General features: G+C 34.9%; 1 protein-coding gene across 2 annotated transcripts; it reads left to right on the top strand.

Annotated features, from left to right (window-relative positions):
* Nucleotides 1–1,028: 1,028 nt before the first annotated feature.
* On the top strand, nt 1,029–13,657 carry TWF1 (twinfilin actin binding protein 1). 2 transcript variants are annotated; one of them, XM_003906231.3, is made up of 10 exons: nt 1,043–1,177; nt 2,823–2,900; nt 4,933–5,111; nt 6,873–6,968; nt 7,890–7,994; nt 8,825–8,845; nt 9,589–9,714; nt 9,971–10,121; nt 10,280–10,401; nt 11,617–13,657. In XM_003906231.3, the coding sequence occupies exons 1-10, from the start codon at nt 1,051–1,053 to the stop codon at nt 11,785–11,787; spliced, it is 1,176 nt and encodes a 391-aa protein (XP_003906280.1). In that variant the 5' UTR covers nt 1,043–1,050; the 3' UTR covers nt 11,788–13,657. The 2 variants fall into 2 exon arrangements, with proteins under 2 accessions (XP_003906279.1, XP_003906280.1); XM_003906230.4 differs by lacking the exon at nt 8,825–8,845 and having other exon boundaries at nt 1,029–1,177.
* The last annotated feature ends 545 nt before the right edge of the window (nt 13,658–14,202 follow it).

Here is a 14,202-nt window from a genome sequence, read left to right as displayed (position 1 = left end):
ATATGTCTGAAAAACAGAGCTCAGATAACAGGGAATAGAACATAACCTTGTTTGCTGTGATCCTTGTAAAGAAAAACAATTGCAGGCCTGTGAATTACTCATTAAAAATACATTGTATAGTATTTGAATAGTGATTAACTGGCACTTGTATTATTGACCTGAATAAATTCCTTGTTCATTAGATTATAATTTTGTATATGTGTCACTTCAAGGCCCTAAAAATAAGAACTAGCTTCTCACCTAGTAGCAGTAGAGAAGCAGTACCAAAAAAACCCAAACTCCCCCAAAAACTAACATTACCTTTCAGGAACTATATGTTTGTAAAAGCAGGAATGGAAAAGATTTTAAAGTAATACCTGCTGTTACCTTACAAATCTGTCCAAGTGAATTTTGAATAATTATTGGATAAAATAATAAACTGCCAACCTAAAGCAGAGCAGGATTTGCAATGGTATAATCGACCACAGAAGGATACTCAAATCAGCTAATCTCTTAGTGGCTGTCTCTTTTTGGAGTGAAGAGAAAGATACAGTGAGTCTCTAAATGTGTCCAACTGAAAAGAAAAGTTAACAGTCTGAGATTAACTCAATTTAAAATCGTGGGAAAATTTGATGAAAGGCAGTCTATTATATTCTTTCAAAACAGTGGAGCAAGGAGAAGGCTCTTCTACACTAAACGGTATCGATTATAGGAAGAGTAAACCAAGAAAGATAATGTGCACATCTTTTTTAAGCTGAAAATGCCTATTTGGTAAAATGATCATTTCCGTTTTAAAACATCCCTTCGCTGAGGCAGCGAATGGCGGCGTCGGCGCGATCTTCAGAGGGCAGACGTCGAAGCACGGAGCTGTGTAGATTCTGCGGCATTTCCCCCCAGGGAGAAGCGGGAGAGGCGGCGGCAAGAGCAGAAGCAGGACCCCAAACAGAGAGCTAAGGTCGCAAGGCCGGGGGTTGTACTGCAGCCCGACGGCCAGGAAGGGCGGTGGGGCGGTCGGGGCGCTAGGGCACTCAGTCAATCTCACGGGGCGGGGCGGCCCCGGGTCGCGGGCGGATGACGCGCCGGGACCGGCGGAGGAGCAGCCACTTCCTGGGGCCGCCGGCCGGGGCCGCTCGCCGCACTCAGCGCCGGAGCCGGGAACTAGCGGCCGTCGCCATGTCCCACCAGACCGGCATCCAAGGTAACAGAGCCCGGCGCGACCCGCAGGGAAGGGGCTCCCGGGAGGCTCGGAAGAGCCCGGAAGGCTGCAGGACGGGCAGGGCTGGAGTCTGGCCTGGACCTCCGGAAGTCGGTCTCGCGCGGCGAGCCGGGCCTCGGCGCCTCTCCGCGCTCCTGCTTCCCCGGCGCTCCCGGCCTGCGTCCTCCTCCAGCCCGGTTCCTGCTGCCGCCACGTTGCAGATGGACTCGAAATTCGGGGGAGCGAAGGAAATTGGCTTTCGAGGCGGCCTGGTTGAAGGGGGCGTGCCTTCCACCGTCCCCGACATTAGCCCAACTTTCCCCCTTTTGGTCAGGTAGGGAAGAGCTGGGACAGTGGAGGCGACTGGGGCTTCCCTACGCTGTCGAGAGCCAGGCGAGTTTTCCTTTTCATGATCCAAAGGAGAATATTACAGGACTTTTGATTACGAAAAGAAACATGCCAGAATCTTTCTCACATCAGTAGGGGTGCTTCCCAAAACTCTCCCGCACTTTCTCCCCAAATAGGAAAGTGAGAGTTGTTCTGAGAAATCTCGAGTGTAGCGTGTTTGTGTTTTGATCTTTTTCCTAGGTACTCCCCAAGGGAAACTGATCTGTATAGTTGCATGTAATGCGTGCAGACAGTTCAATGTGCAGTTGTATCTGACCTCCATTATTTCCTGGTTTGAAATTGGGCAGCCTGGAGGTGCTCACCTCATCAAGAGTCAAATAATATATCCCCGGGTTACTCGTGATCACTTAACGAGTTCTAGTATAAACTCAAGCTTTTACTGTTAATAGCGAGTATTTCTCCCAGATGAACACTTAATTGTATGTTTTGTTCTTAAAGATTTTTGACACCACGCCACATACCCCCTGCATGCACGCAGAAGCAAAACAGTCTCAAATCTAAAAGCGTTGTTTTATTTATCCGCATTAATTTCGATATATAAATATGTCGTTATTGACTCTCATGCTTGAGGCTTATAGCAAGCACTACCTACTTACATAGTGGTTCTTGCTGCTAATAGACAACACAGGAACGAAATTAGAACGAAATCGAAGCTTTAATAGGAACACAAGCGTTAGTTATTAAATACATATTTATTCAATGATTTTAATCTAGCTTTTGAGAAATGCAAGTTAGAAAAATATAACCAGAATTAAGACTGAATGCATTTTACTGTCTTTTTCTTTAATCAAGTTAGGATATTTGATATTTACTGTTGTTTTTAACGGGAAAATACAGAAAGTGAATTGATGAAGGAGTGTCATAAGCTTGAAACTGAATTAGAGAATGAAAGCAGGTTTTCAATACTTTTCAAAGGAGCAATAAAAGTTTTTCAAAATTGTAATTTGCTCATTATTGGGTTTGAGTAACTTCAGTATATTCACCCCAGTGTTATTTCTGCACAGAATTATATAGCTAAAACAGATTAGAATTATTAACATACTTTTAAAATGCTAATATTTATATTTCTTAATTGTATACAGTCTTCATTATTTTATGCGGTAAAGTTTTATAATACTGATAATAAGGATGCTACATGCTCCAGATTTTTTCTTTGTGTTCTAATTAATTTTTTCAATATAGATAGGAAAGTATTTATATGTAAGTATAAAAAGTTTACTTTCATTATCTTTTTTCACAGCGAGTGAAGATGTTAAAGAGATCTTTGCCAGAGCCAGAAATGGAAAGTACAGACTTCTGAAAATATCTATTGAAAATGGTTAGTTAAATATTTTAAAATATTTTTTGTTCCTGGATTAGTGGTGGCCGTTGTATTTTTAAACTTAGTGTGTGTTCTCAGTGATTTGAACTATTAATTAATGTGAAGCAAGTTCAAATCTTCCCTTACAGTAACTTGGATTCCTCATATTTTGTGCAGGTCCCTGTGGGCCCCTGATTTCCTTCTGAATTATGTGACTATCAGGGAAACAGAAAGATGTTTTTTGATGTGACTTCTTCCTCTTTTACTTTTTGTGTCTTAGTTTCTGCACCACAGTCCATTTCTAATGTCAGTGCTTCCATCTCTGGAATGGAAATCACTAAACAGGTGATTATCAAAAAAAAAAAAAAAAATTACTTGTGAATTATTCAATAAAGTTTGTTTTTAAATACAAACAAAGGATTTCAAACTCCCATTTACTCCATTTGATTGCAACCTTTGCTACAGAAATGATTATTACCCTTTCTTGTTTTGGGAAAGTTCTGAGAATATAACAAACTACAAATTGATTCTTTAAAAATAATTCTGTAAACAGGGAATCTGGTTGAGTGGGAGAATCTTTTAAATCAGGCAGATTTGAATTTGGACAATTACTACTATTATAGCTACTCAGTCACAAATGAATATGTTAAAATATTCCAGCGGCCTAATTTCTTAAATATCTGAAAATATTTTGCTTTGGAAAAGTAACTTGTTCTTTCACAAACTGGAAGTAAATCTAATTTGTTTTCTGTTTTCTGCTTATGTATTAAAAGTACCAGAATAGTTGGTAAAATATGCATTTGTTTACATATAACATTCAATAGGAATATATGTATATTGTAAAACAACATATTTTAAAAATACTGAGGTAAAATTTTTAATACCATCACTTCCTAAGTGACTAGTTAAGGATCTAAAATGGAAAAGTTAATCTAACTAGCATCTCTACAGAAGGAAAATGGCACTACTTCCTAAATTATTATTTTCTGGTTTTACTTTTTTGTTTTGTGAAAAGTTTTAGATAAGGAAAATTCCAAAGACTAAAATTGTATCATAAATATCTATATCTCCCCTTTATTAATAACTGCTAACATTTTATCATATTTACTTCAAGCATTTTAGAAAATTCAGTGTTTTTGTGGTATAAGAGCATCCCCTTTAAACAGTTTTGCTTCTGACCTCATTCCCCTGGGGCAACTGCAGTTAGGAGTTCTGATATTTGTGCAGTCTCTTTTTACGTATATCCCTAAACAGCATATAGTGCTCTTTGAGTTCACATAAACTGCATGATACCATCTTATTCTGTATCTTTCCTTTTTCTGAAAATGTTACATTTGCAATTAGTTTTGATAGCTCAATAATTGATTTTAAATCTGAACAGAATGTTATATGACTATGCCACACATTATTTTTCCATTCTCTTATTGATGAACATTGAGGCTATTTCCAGTCTTCATTGTTACTGTATAGTGCTGCAGTGAACACCCTTGTATTTATGTGTAAGAGTTTCTGTATGCATAGTAGATTCACAACTTTACTTGATTCTGCCGAATAGCATTTCAAAGTGGCCATACCAGTGTATGCATCTAGGCAAATGTTTAAATCTGTAGCATTATGGCCAAATAAATAGGAGTTAAACCTGGTTTTATTTAATATTTCTTACTGTACAATTCAATGTTAATGTCAGAAATTAAACTTTTGAATGGTAGTTTAAATGTATTTTGTTGATAACTTAAGCACAGACATTTTGGAAAGTAGAAACGTAACCACCCATTATTTGACCATTCAATTCAACTGTTATGATCATTTTTATATGTTTCTTTGTTAGGCTGTGTATATTTAAAAAATTTTAACCATGTTCATAAAAAGTTATCAGTTTTTATAATACTCTGTATCATAATTTCTATGCTGCCACATTTTTCTTTTCAACTTTTCGATGTGAATAATAGTAACTGGGAAATGACTATATATTTATTTTTCTAGTCTTCATCACACTACCACTTGATATTTCAAACCATTTACCTATCTTTCTAAAAATAATTTTTCATAGAACAACTTGTGATTGGATCATATAGTCAGCCTTCAGATTCCTGGGATAAGGATTATGATTCCTTTGTTTTACCCCTGTTGGAGGACAAACAACCGTGCTATATATTATTCAGGTTAGATTCTCAGAATGCCCAGGGATATGAATGGATATTCATTGCATGGTCTCCAGATCATTCTCATGTAAGTAACTTTTTTATAGTTTGTTTAACAGTAAATGCTAGAAAGATGTTTTTGAAATTTCTAGGTCAAATAAAGGTTAAAAAGCAATAATTATTTCCCATAGAAGGGAATGATCATGAGGAAAATCCTAGGATTTATAATATAGAATCAGGAATAATGTGCTCAAATTTGGGAGTTATGCCATTGAAATCAAAATAATTATTATTGATTTAAGATTTAAAAATTTGTGGCAATGGCAATTTTTTCTTTTTTTTTTTTTTTTAAAGCAGAATGTCACTCTGTCGTCCAGACCAGAGTGCAGTGGTGCAATCTTGGCTCACTGCAACCTCTGCCTTCCAGGCTCAAGTGATTTTCCCACCTCAGCCTCTTGAGTAGCTGGGATTGCAGGCATGTGTCACACCATACCCGGCTAATTTTTATATTTTTAGTAGAGATGGGGTTTCACCGTGTTGCCCAGGCTGGTCTTAAACTCATGGCCTTAAGTGATCCACCCACCTCGGCCTCCCAAAGTGCTGGGATTACAGGCATGAGCCACTGTGTCCAACCTAATTTGTGGCAATTTTAAAATGACTCCATGGGCCTCTGAAAAATGAAACTGCCTGGCCCTGAGAGTAATAATTGTAATAAATCTGAGAACTAATTGAACATAATATTAAATTTTGTTAGTATTATGCATTTATTAATCACTACCATTGAAGTGATGGGTCTGCATACAAACAAGTATTTTAGGAAAGCTGGTAGTAGATTGACTAAATAGAACAATAGACTAGACAGAATTAATATATGAACATGGCCCAATATTTGAAAAATTAATTTGGATTTTTCTTATTAAAAAATAATTATTTTTAAAGTTATCTAGATATTGTTCTCAAAAGATCATCCCATTCCTGTTTAATTCCCCATGTTCTATCTGAAAGAAATACTGGATTTGACCATGTAGGATTATGAAATTCTTTGTTAATTGGTAGTTACCTTTGGTAGCTTTCCATGGATACTAGTTGACTCTTTAATTTTTTTTCCATCTTTGTGTCCCGCCTAGAATGGTATGTGCCATCAGTAAGCCATGAATTTTGATTCTTAACAACTTAATTCGTAATATTTGATACAGGTTTGAGAAGAATGTCACTATCAAAGTTACTTCATTTCAGTTTTCCTCATATTTTAATTTTTTTATTCTTGAACTCATGAGTTTGCAAAATAAAGAATTTAAACAATTTATATTTTTTTCAACTTTAAAATGTGGCCAGGCACGGTGGCTCATGCCTGTAATCCCTAAACTTTGGGAAGCTGAGGTGGGTGGATCACCAGAGGTCAGGAGTTTGAGACCAGCCTGACCAACATGGTGAAACCCCGTCTGTACTAAAAATACAAAAAATTAGCCGGGCGTGGTGGTGCACACCTGTAATCCCACCTACTCAGGAGGCTGAGGCAGGAGAATCACTTGAACCTGGGAGGCGGAGGTTGCAGTGAACTGAGATCGTGCCATTACACTCCAGCCTGGGCAACAAGAGCAAATCTGCACCTCAAAAAACAAAAAAAGTGACATTGTAAATTGAAGTCTATCTTAATAGCCATTGAATAGTTTAGATGCCCATGTTAATGATGGTTATTTGTACACATATATTTTAGCATATTATAGTGGGTGGACTTCAGCTCAGTTTTATTTTTAATATGATTTAGGATATTAATACATTCAAAATGTGCTTTCTTTTGTAATGTTTTCATTTATTAACTTCTAAGTAAACTTTCACAACTGAATAGGTTCGTCAAAAAATGTTGTATGCAGCAACAAGAGCAACTCTGAAGAAGGAATTTGGAGGTGGCCACATTAAAGATGAAGTATTTGGAACAGTAAAGGTATTATATTTTTATGTGGATTCTATATGTTGCAATTAAAATGATTAAAGAAGAACTCCTAGGTAATGGGTAATTGATATGAATTCAGATGGATAATCTGAAAACATGAGAATAAGAGAAATACTATATTTCATATGATATAAAAGTTACCTGATGTAACTTTGAGTTTATTCATTTGTATCTGTTTGACATTGACAATAAGTGTATTGAAACGTACTGATTCTTCTAATGTACATGGTAAATATATGTATTTACATGTATATACACAAATTGAAACACTGAAATATATTTTTGAACTTTTTTGTTTGTTTAGAGCTTTTCTGATTCAGGAAGTCATATAATCTAGTGGAAAGAGCACAAGACTAGATGGGAATATATTGCTGCTTCACCATTAATTGTGAAGTCGGCCAGTTTCTCAATTTCATGAGTCTCAGTCTTCTAAACCACAAAATTTTGATGATAGGTAGACCTCTTTGTAGTATTTTTTTCTTTTGACATGAAAACTATAATAGTTTTCCATGAATAATTACAAAGAAATTATATAAATCATTATAACATAGTATTCAGAATCTGAATATGTTGATTATTGGATAATCATTGGGCAGTTTTCCCCAGAAGGTTAATTACAGTTGTCCTATAGACTTAAAGGATGACCAGATTCAGTATTTCACTTTGCCAGTATGAAACTCATACAAACTATTTAGTAATTATGAAACGTCATATAAAATGAACAGTAGGTACTCCCGTTAAAAAGTTTTGAAACTTAAAATTGAGGATTAAAGTAAAAATATATTAAAATTCATAATGCTATTTATTTTAATTTAAAATCTTTTCTGTTAATGATTTTGCTTTTCCTAAAGTAACCTCACTGTCGTTTTAATTCTAGAGAATTACTGATTATAGTCTATTCTGTACTTGCAGGAAGATGTATCATTACATGGATATAAAAAATACTTGCTATCACAATCTTCCCCTGCCCCACTGACTGCAGCTGAGGAAGAATTACGACAGATTAAAATAAGTGAGGTAAGTTACAACTTCAAAGCCTTTGCACGATTTTAAGTGTTTGAAAATACCATATTTTTAATTAGTAGATGTGGGAGGTAACTAGAGATTAAAGAAGTTAGGTAGCTTAGGTTTATTCCATTTCGTTTAGAGATAAGTCTGTGTGCTTAATGTCTTTTCAGAAAAGAAAAGTTAAAAATGAATATTAAACTTTATATGCATTTTATAAGTAGCTTAGAATATTAAACTTTATATGCATTTTATAAATAGCTTTTCCTGTAATCTTCCTGTCAGAATAGTAAATCTTCCTGTTGAAGTACAACTGTTGCAAACTTTGTACTTTGAATATTATATAGAGAAAAAGTGTGTTACCCATTTAGTGCAAAGAATATATCTAATAAGGTTGCCTGAAGCAGATTATTGTTTTGTTGGCTTTCTGGAGAGTCTACAAATTAAATTCTGTGAACTCTACTTGAATAGAGATATATATGGAAGATTATTATTTGAGTACCTGTTGAGCATATTTGAGTCAATAAATTTCAGCCATATTATTTTATAGTTTATCATTATTTTTAATATGTTTTCTACAGCCATTCTAATATACTGGAATAACTACTGTATTTCTACTGGGACTTTACAGAAAAGAACAAGTGGCTGAAACTACTATTCATTAGCCTGAGTCACAGACTAATAGGAATCAGTCTGGAGAACGGTTGAATATCATTTAATATTAAACTGGTAGCAAGGATCTGTCATATGATTTTAATTCATGTTATTTGAGTAGGGCTTTTTATATGATTTTTTTTTTTTTTTTTACAAGTTTGATAGTTTGTTTTATTCCTTGCACTCAGAGCCCAGAGGATCATTTTGGGGTATGCATTCGCATATGTTCTATGATGTTTTCATTAACTAATATCATTTATGCTGTAGAATCTCCATTCATTTTTTTAAAAGTAAAATTTCTATTGGACTTTCTGTTGCAACACTGCAAATGAGACGCTCTGCTAGCTATCATTTATCAAGTATAAAAATCTTAAACATGTGCATTGAATGCTTTCTTATCTTTCTCCTCTTCCAGTACATGCACACCATGTTCTTAGTAAAGAAATCTCTTAAGTCTGGAACTTCTGCAGTAGTATAACTTGTTGAGCTGTGTTATGTCTTTGTACACTGTTTGTACTTCCTTTCAATTCAGTGCATGGTGTTTGTGTTGCGTTTTCTGTCCAACAGAACAAAGTAAAGTTCTATACATACTGTATGTAGATTGTTGTTTATAAATTCTATCAAGTAAAATTTTATAACTAATGGTGTAATCTAAAGAGCTTGTGTAGCTCATTGAAATTGTGCCAAACCAAACATAAAAACAAACGCCCCCAAACCCCACTAATTTTGTACACTCATGCAAATGTTCACTTCCAACATTGTCATAAAGATGTGTCATGCACTCTGCATGTTGACAAAATGCTAGCAGGACCGTGAACAAATGTGAAAAATAATTTTAATTATAGGCTGGGCTAGGGTTGAATGATGCTATTTTATAGAGGTTGGGTTTTCTTATTTTTGCCATAGGATACTGCTAACTGCTAAACTTGTAAATTAAATCTGTCATACTTAGGTACAGACTGACGTGGGTGTGGACACTAAGCATCAAACACTACAAGGAGTAGCATTTCCCATTTCTCGAGAAGCCTTTCAGGCTTTGGAAAAATTGAATAAAAGACAGCTCAATTATGTGCAGTTGGTAAGAGATGTATAATGATTATTAAGTGGCTGCTCTTTTTGATAGTTTATGGCTCATATAGGGTTTATTTTTAATGTATTTTAAATTTTAAATATGCTTTCTGATTTCTAAAATTCATTTTGTAAATGTTTGTTGTGAAAAAGTCAAACAGTGCAGAACTAAGTTCCTCCTTTATCTCTTAGTCTTTTTATTACATGTTTTAACTTAATTTCTTTATATCTGGTTTTAATGAATATATTTTGTTTCTTATTGGCAGGAAATAGATATAAAAAATGAAATTATAATTTTGGCCAACACAACAAATACAGAACTAAAAGATTTGCCAAAGAGGATTCCCAAGGATTCAGCTCGTTACCATTTCTTTCTGTATAAACATTCCCATGAAGGAGACTATTTAGAGTCCATAGGTATATGATACATTGTTTTTAACACGTTACTTTCAGTTTGTTTATTAGTATATCAGCCCTATATGCTTACTTATTTCTTGCCCAGAGGGCTTAGCTGTAGTTTTATGAAGTTTATGTATTGATATGCTAATTATATTTGTTATTATTTGAACTTACAGTTTTTATTTATTCAATGCCTGGATACACATGCAGTATAAGAGAGCGGATGCTATATTCTAGCTGCAAGAGCCCTCTGCTAGAAATTGTAGAAAGACAACTACAAATGGATGTAATTAGAAAGGTAGCCATTTTAAAATCTTCAGTTTTTGCTAAATTTTTCTTTTCATTTCTATGTAGTTTCTGATGTGTTGTGATTTATAAATGAAAATATTTATTTTTCTTGTTATCATCCTAAATCCTTAGGATCTCCTCTAAGTGCCTGGGGACTACCTATCATGATCCCCATCTCTATATATATCTGTACTTTCTAGTAAGCCACATGTGGCTATTTAACTTTAAATAAGATTTAAAGTTCTGTTTCTTAACTCCACTATCCTCATGTCAAATGCTCATTAGCTAAATGTGGTTACTGGCTACTTTATTGGTTAGTGCAGAATGTATAGGACATTTCCATCAGTGCAAAAAGTCCTATTGGACAGTGCTGCGAGAGCTACATACTTGTGATTATTTCTGGACTCCATATTAATAAGGAATTACAGTCTCCATTATGACTGTGAATTATGGGATGGTTGGGAGTCTTTCCAGTTTGGGGGAAGTAAGGAATAAGCATAAACATTTGAATTTTGGAAACTAAGCTACCAGTTTTCTTAATTTAATTTTCTTAAGTACAGATAGGGCATGGGGAAAGATATATATTCTTGAGCCCTTAAACTCATACGAATACAGGTCCTTAAAAACTACCAGTGTTTTTAGGTTCTGAACCCTTCATGCTTTTTAAGTTCCTAAGAATCAATCACTTTATCATGGGTAGCACCTTCTACAGCAGGGATCAGCTGACTTTTTCTACAAAGGACCAAATAGTAAGTAAAGGCTTTGCCAGGCCACATATAATCTCTGTCACATATTGTTGTTTAACAACCCTTAAAAAATGTAAAACAATCTTACCTTGGGCAAGATTTGGCCTTTGGGCCATGGTTTGTTTACCTCTCTTGTAGAGGGCTTTCAAGTGACCCAAGTGATGAAAGGGCCATGGGTAAATGTTCCTTGAATAAATAGTGTATCACAGCAACTTGAGAATATAGTGGTGGCTTCTACTTTTAAATATTATTTAAACTGGAGCAGTAAGAAAGAACCAAGAAGGAAGTGAATATAGCTGATTATATATTCAAGCAATTTAGCCCCTTCCCCCAAAAGAAGAAAGTGAAACTGTTTACATATGGTCCTTGATTCTGCCTTACTGGAATGGGTATTATTTGTGAGCATTCATATACCTGAAAACCAGCTTGTTGCTTGTATTAGGTTTTGAATGTTGTGCTTCTAATTTTATCTTTTACAGATTGAGATAGACAATGGGGATGAGTTGACTGCAGACTTCCTTTATGAAGAAGTACATCCCAAGCAGCATGCACACAAGCAAAGTTTTGCAAAACCAAAAGGTCCTGCAGGAAAAAGAGGAATTCGAAGACTAATTAGGGGCCCAGCGGAAACTGAAGCTACTACTGATTAAAGTCATCACATTAAACATTGCAATACTAGTTTTTTAAAAGTCCAGCTTTTAGTACAGGAGAACTGAAATCATTCCATGTTGATATAAAGTGGGAAAAAAAATTGTACTTTTTGGAAAATGGCACTTTTCACTTCTGTGTGTTTTTAAAATTAATGTTATAGAAAACTCATGATTTCTACTTTTGAGTTAAAGCTAGAAAAGGGTTCAACATAGTGTTTAATTTTGTCACACTGTTTTCATAGTGTTGATTCCACACTACAAATACTTCTTAAAATTTTATACAGTTGGGCCAGTTCTAGAAAGTCTGATGTCTCAAAGGGTAAACTTCCTACTTTCTTGTGGGACAGAAAGACCTTAAAGTATTCATACTACTTAATGAATATGTTAAGGACCAGGCTAGAGTATTTTCTAAGCTGGAAACTTAGTATGTCTTGGAAAAGGCCGGAAGTTGCTTACTCAGAGCTAGCACACTAGCTCTGTCAGACTGTAGGATCATGTCTGCAATTTTTAGAAATAGTGCTTTACATTGCAGCAGTCTTTTATATTTGACTTTTTTTTAATAGCATTAAAATTGCAGATCAGCTCACTCTGAAACTTTAAGGGTACTAGATATTTTCTATACTGCAGGATTTCTGATGACATTGAAAGACTTTAAACAGCCTTAGTAAATTATCTTTCTAATGCTCTGTGAGGCCAAAAATTTATGTTCAGATTGAAATTTAAATTAATATCATCAAAAGGAAACAAAAAATGTTGAGTTTTAAAAATCAGGATTGACTTTTTTCTCCAAAACCATACATTTATAGGCAAATTGTGTTCTTTATCACTTCTGAGCAAATACTCAGATTTAAAATGACTTTAAAGTCCTGGTACTTAACAGGCTAACACAGATAAACACCTTAATAATCTCAGTTAATACTGTATTTCAAAACACATTTAACTGTTTTCTAATGCTTTGCATTATCAGTTACAACCTAGAGAGATTTTGAGCCTCATATTTCTTTGATACTTGAAATAGAGGGAGCTAGAACACTTCATGTTTAATCTGTTAAACCTGCTGCAAGAGCCATAACTTTGAGGCATTTTCTAAATGAAATGTGGGGATCCAGGATTTGTAATTTCTTGATCTAAACTTTATGCTGCGTAAATCAATTACCGGAAATGCACATTTCATAGTGTGAAGCACTCATTTCTAAACCTTATTATCTAAGGTAATATATGCACCTTTCAGAAATTTGTGTTCGAGTAAGTAAAGCATATTAGAATAATTATGGGTTGACAGATTTTAAAAATAGAATTTAGAGTATTTGTGTGGGGTTTTGTTTGTTTACAAATAATCAGACTATAATATTTAAACATGCAGGATAACTGACAATGTTGCACTTGTTTACTAAAGATATAAGTTGTTCCATGGGTGTACATGTAGACAGACATACATACACCCAAATTATTGCATTAAGCATCCTGGAGCTGTGTTGCAGACCATAGCTGAAGCTGGTGTTTTCGGTCAGGAAGACTACCTGTCATGAAGGTATAAAATAATTTAGAAGTGAATGTTTTTCTGTACCATCTATGTGCAATTATACTCTAAATTCCACTACACTACATTAAAACAAATGGACATTCCAGAATAGAGATGTGATTATAGTCTTAAACTGATTATTACTAAACCAATGATTGCTGAAAATCAGTGATGCATTTGTTATAGAGTATAACTCATCGTTTACAGTATGTTTTAGTTGGCATTATCATATCTAGATGGTGAATAACATATTCCCAATAAATTTATATAGCAGTGAAGAATTACATGCCTTCTGGTGGACATTTTATAAGTGCATTTTATATCACAATAAAAATTTTTTCTCTTTAAGTTGTGTATGTTCTGTTGGTTTTTCTACTGTAGTTTTTTGTAATGTTTGTGTAATTTTGCATAACTCAGTACCTGGTGTTAGGTTAGAAATCCCATTCATTTATTTGTTAGTCTGCCTAAGTCCAAAAAGGATTTTAAGTAGCTTTAAACCTAGGCAAGGATAATTGTGACTACAGAGTGCTTAGATTAAAAATTTGCCACTGTTGTAGCAATAGTAAAAATGCCATGAGTTATTCATTTTCTGTGATAGAAGCACCCCAGTACCAATTTACTTGACACTAAACTCTTCAGACTTGCCACTGTATTCATTCATCTGAAGAACGTTGAATGCACTCCTGTGTGCAATTTGGTTTCAAATCCTTTTTATTAGAGATGTGACAAAATGGATGTCTTTGGTAGCAGTTTTACAAAAGATGCGGATATAGCTTTAGAAAGGCTCATTGGGCCAGGCGTGGTGGCTCACGCCTGTAATACCAACACTTTGGGAGGCTGAGGCGGGCGGATCACAAGGTCAGGAGATCGAGACCATCCTGGCTGACACAGTG

The sequence above is a fragment of the Papio anubis genome, chromosome 9 (assembly GCF_008728515.1).
Source record: "Papio anubis isolate 15944 chromosome 9, Panubis1.0, whole genome shotgun sequence".
NCBI classification, from domain to species: Eukaryota; Metazoa; Chordata; class Mammalia; order Primates; family Cercopithecidae; genus Papio; species Papio anubis.
The sequence above is the reverse complement of the archived record's forward strand: the minus strand, read 5'-3'. Positions and strand labels throughout refer to the sequence as shown.

Coding starts and splice junctions, on each gene's coding strand:
- TWF1 (XM_003906231.3), top strand. CDS start 1,051: ATGACGCGCCGGGACCGGCGGAGGAGCAGCCACTTCCTGGGGCCGCCG. Junction 2,901..4,932: donor GAAAATATCTATTGAAAATG/GTTAGTTAAATA, acceptor AATTTTTCATAG/AACAACTTGTGATTGGATCA. Junction 5,112..6,872: donor GGTCTCCAGATCATTCTCAT/GTAAGTAACTTT, acceptor ACAACTGAATAG/GTTCGTCAAAAAATGTTGTA.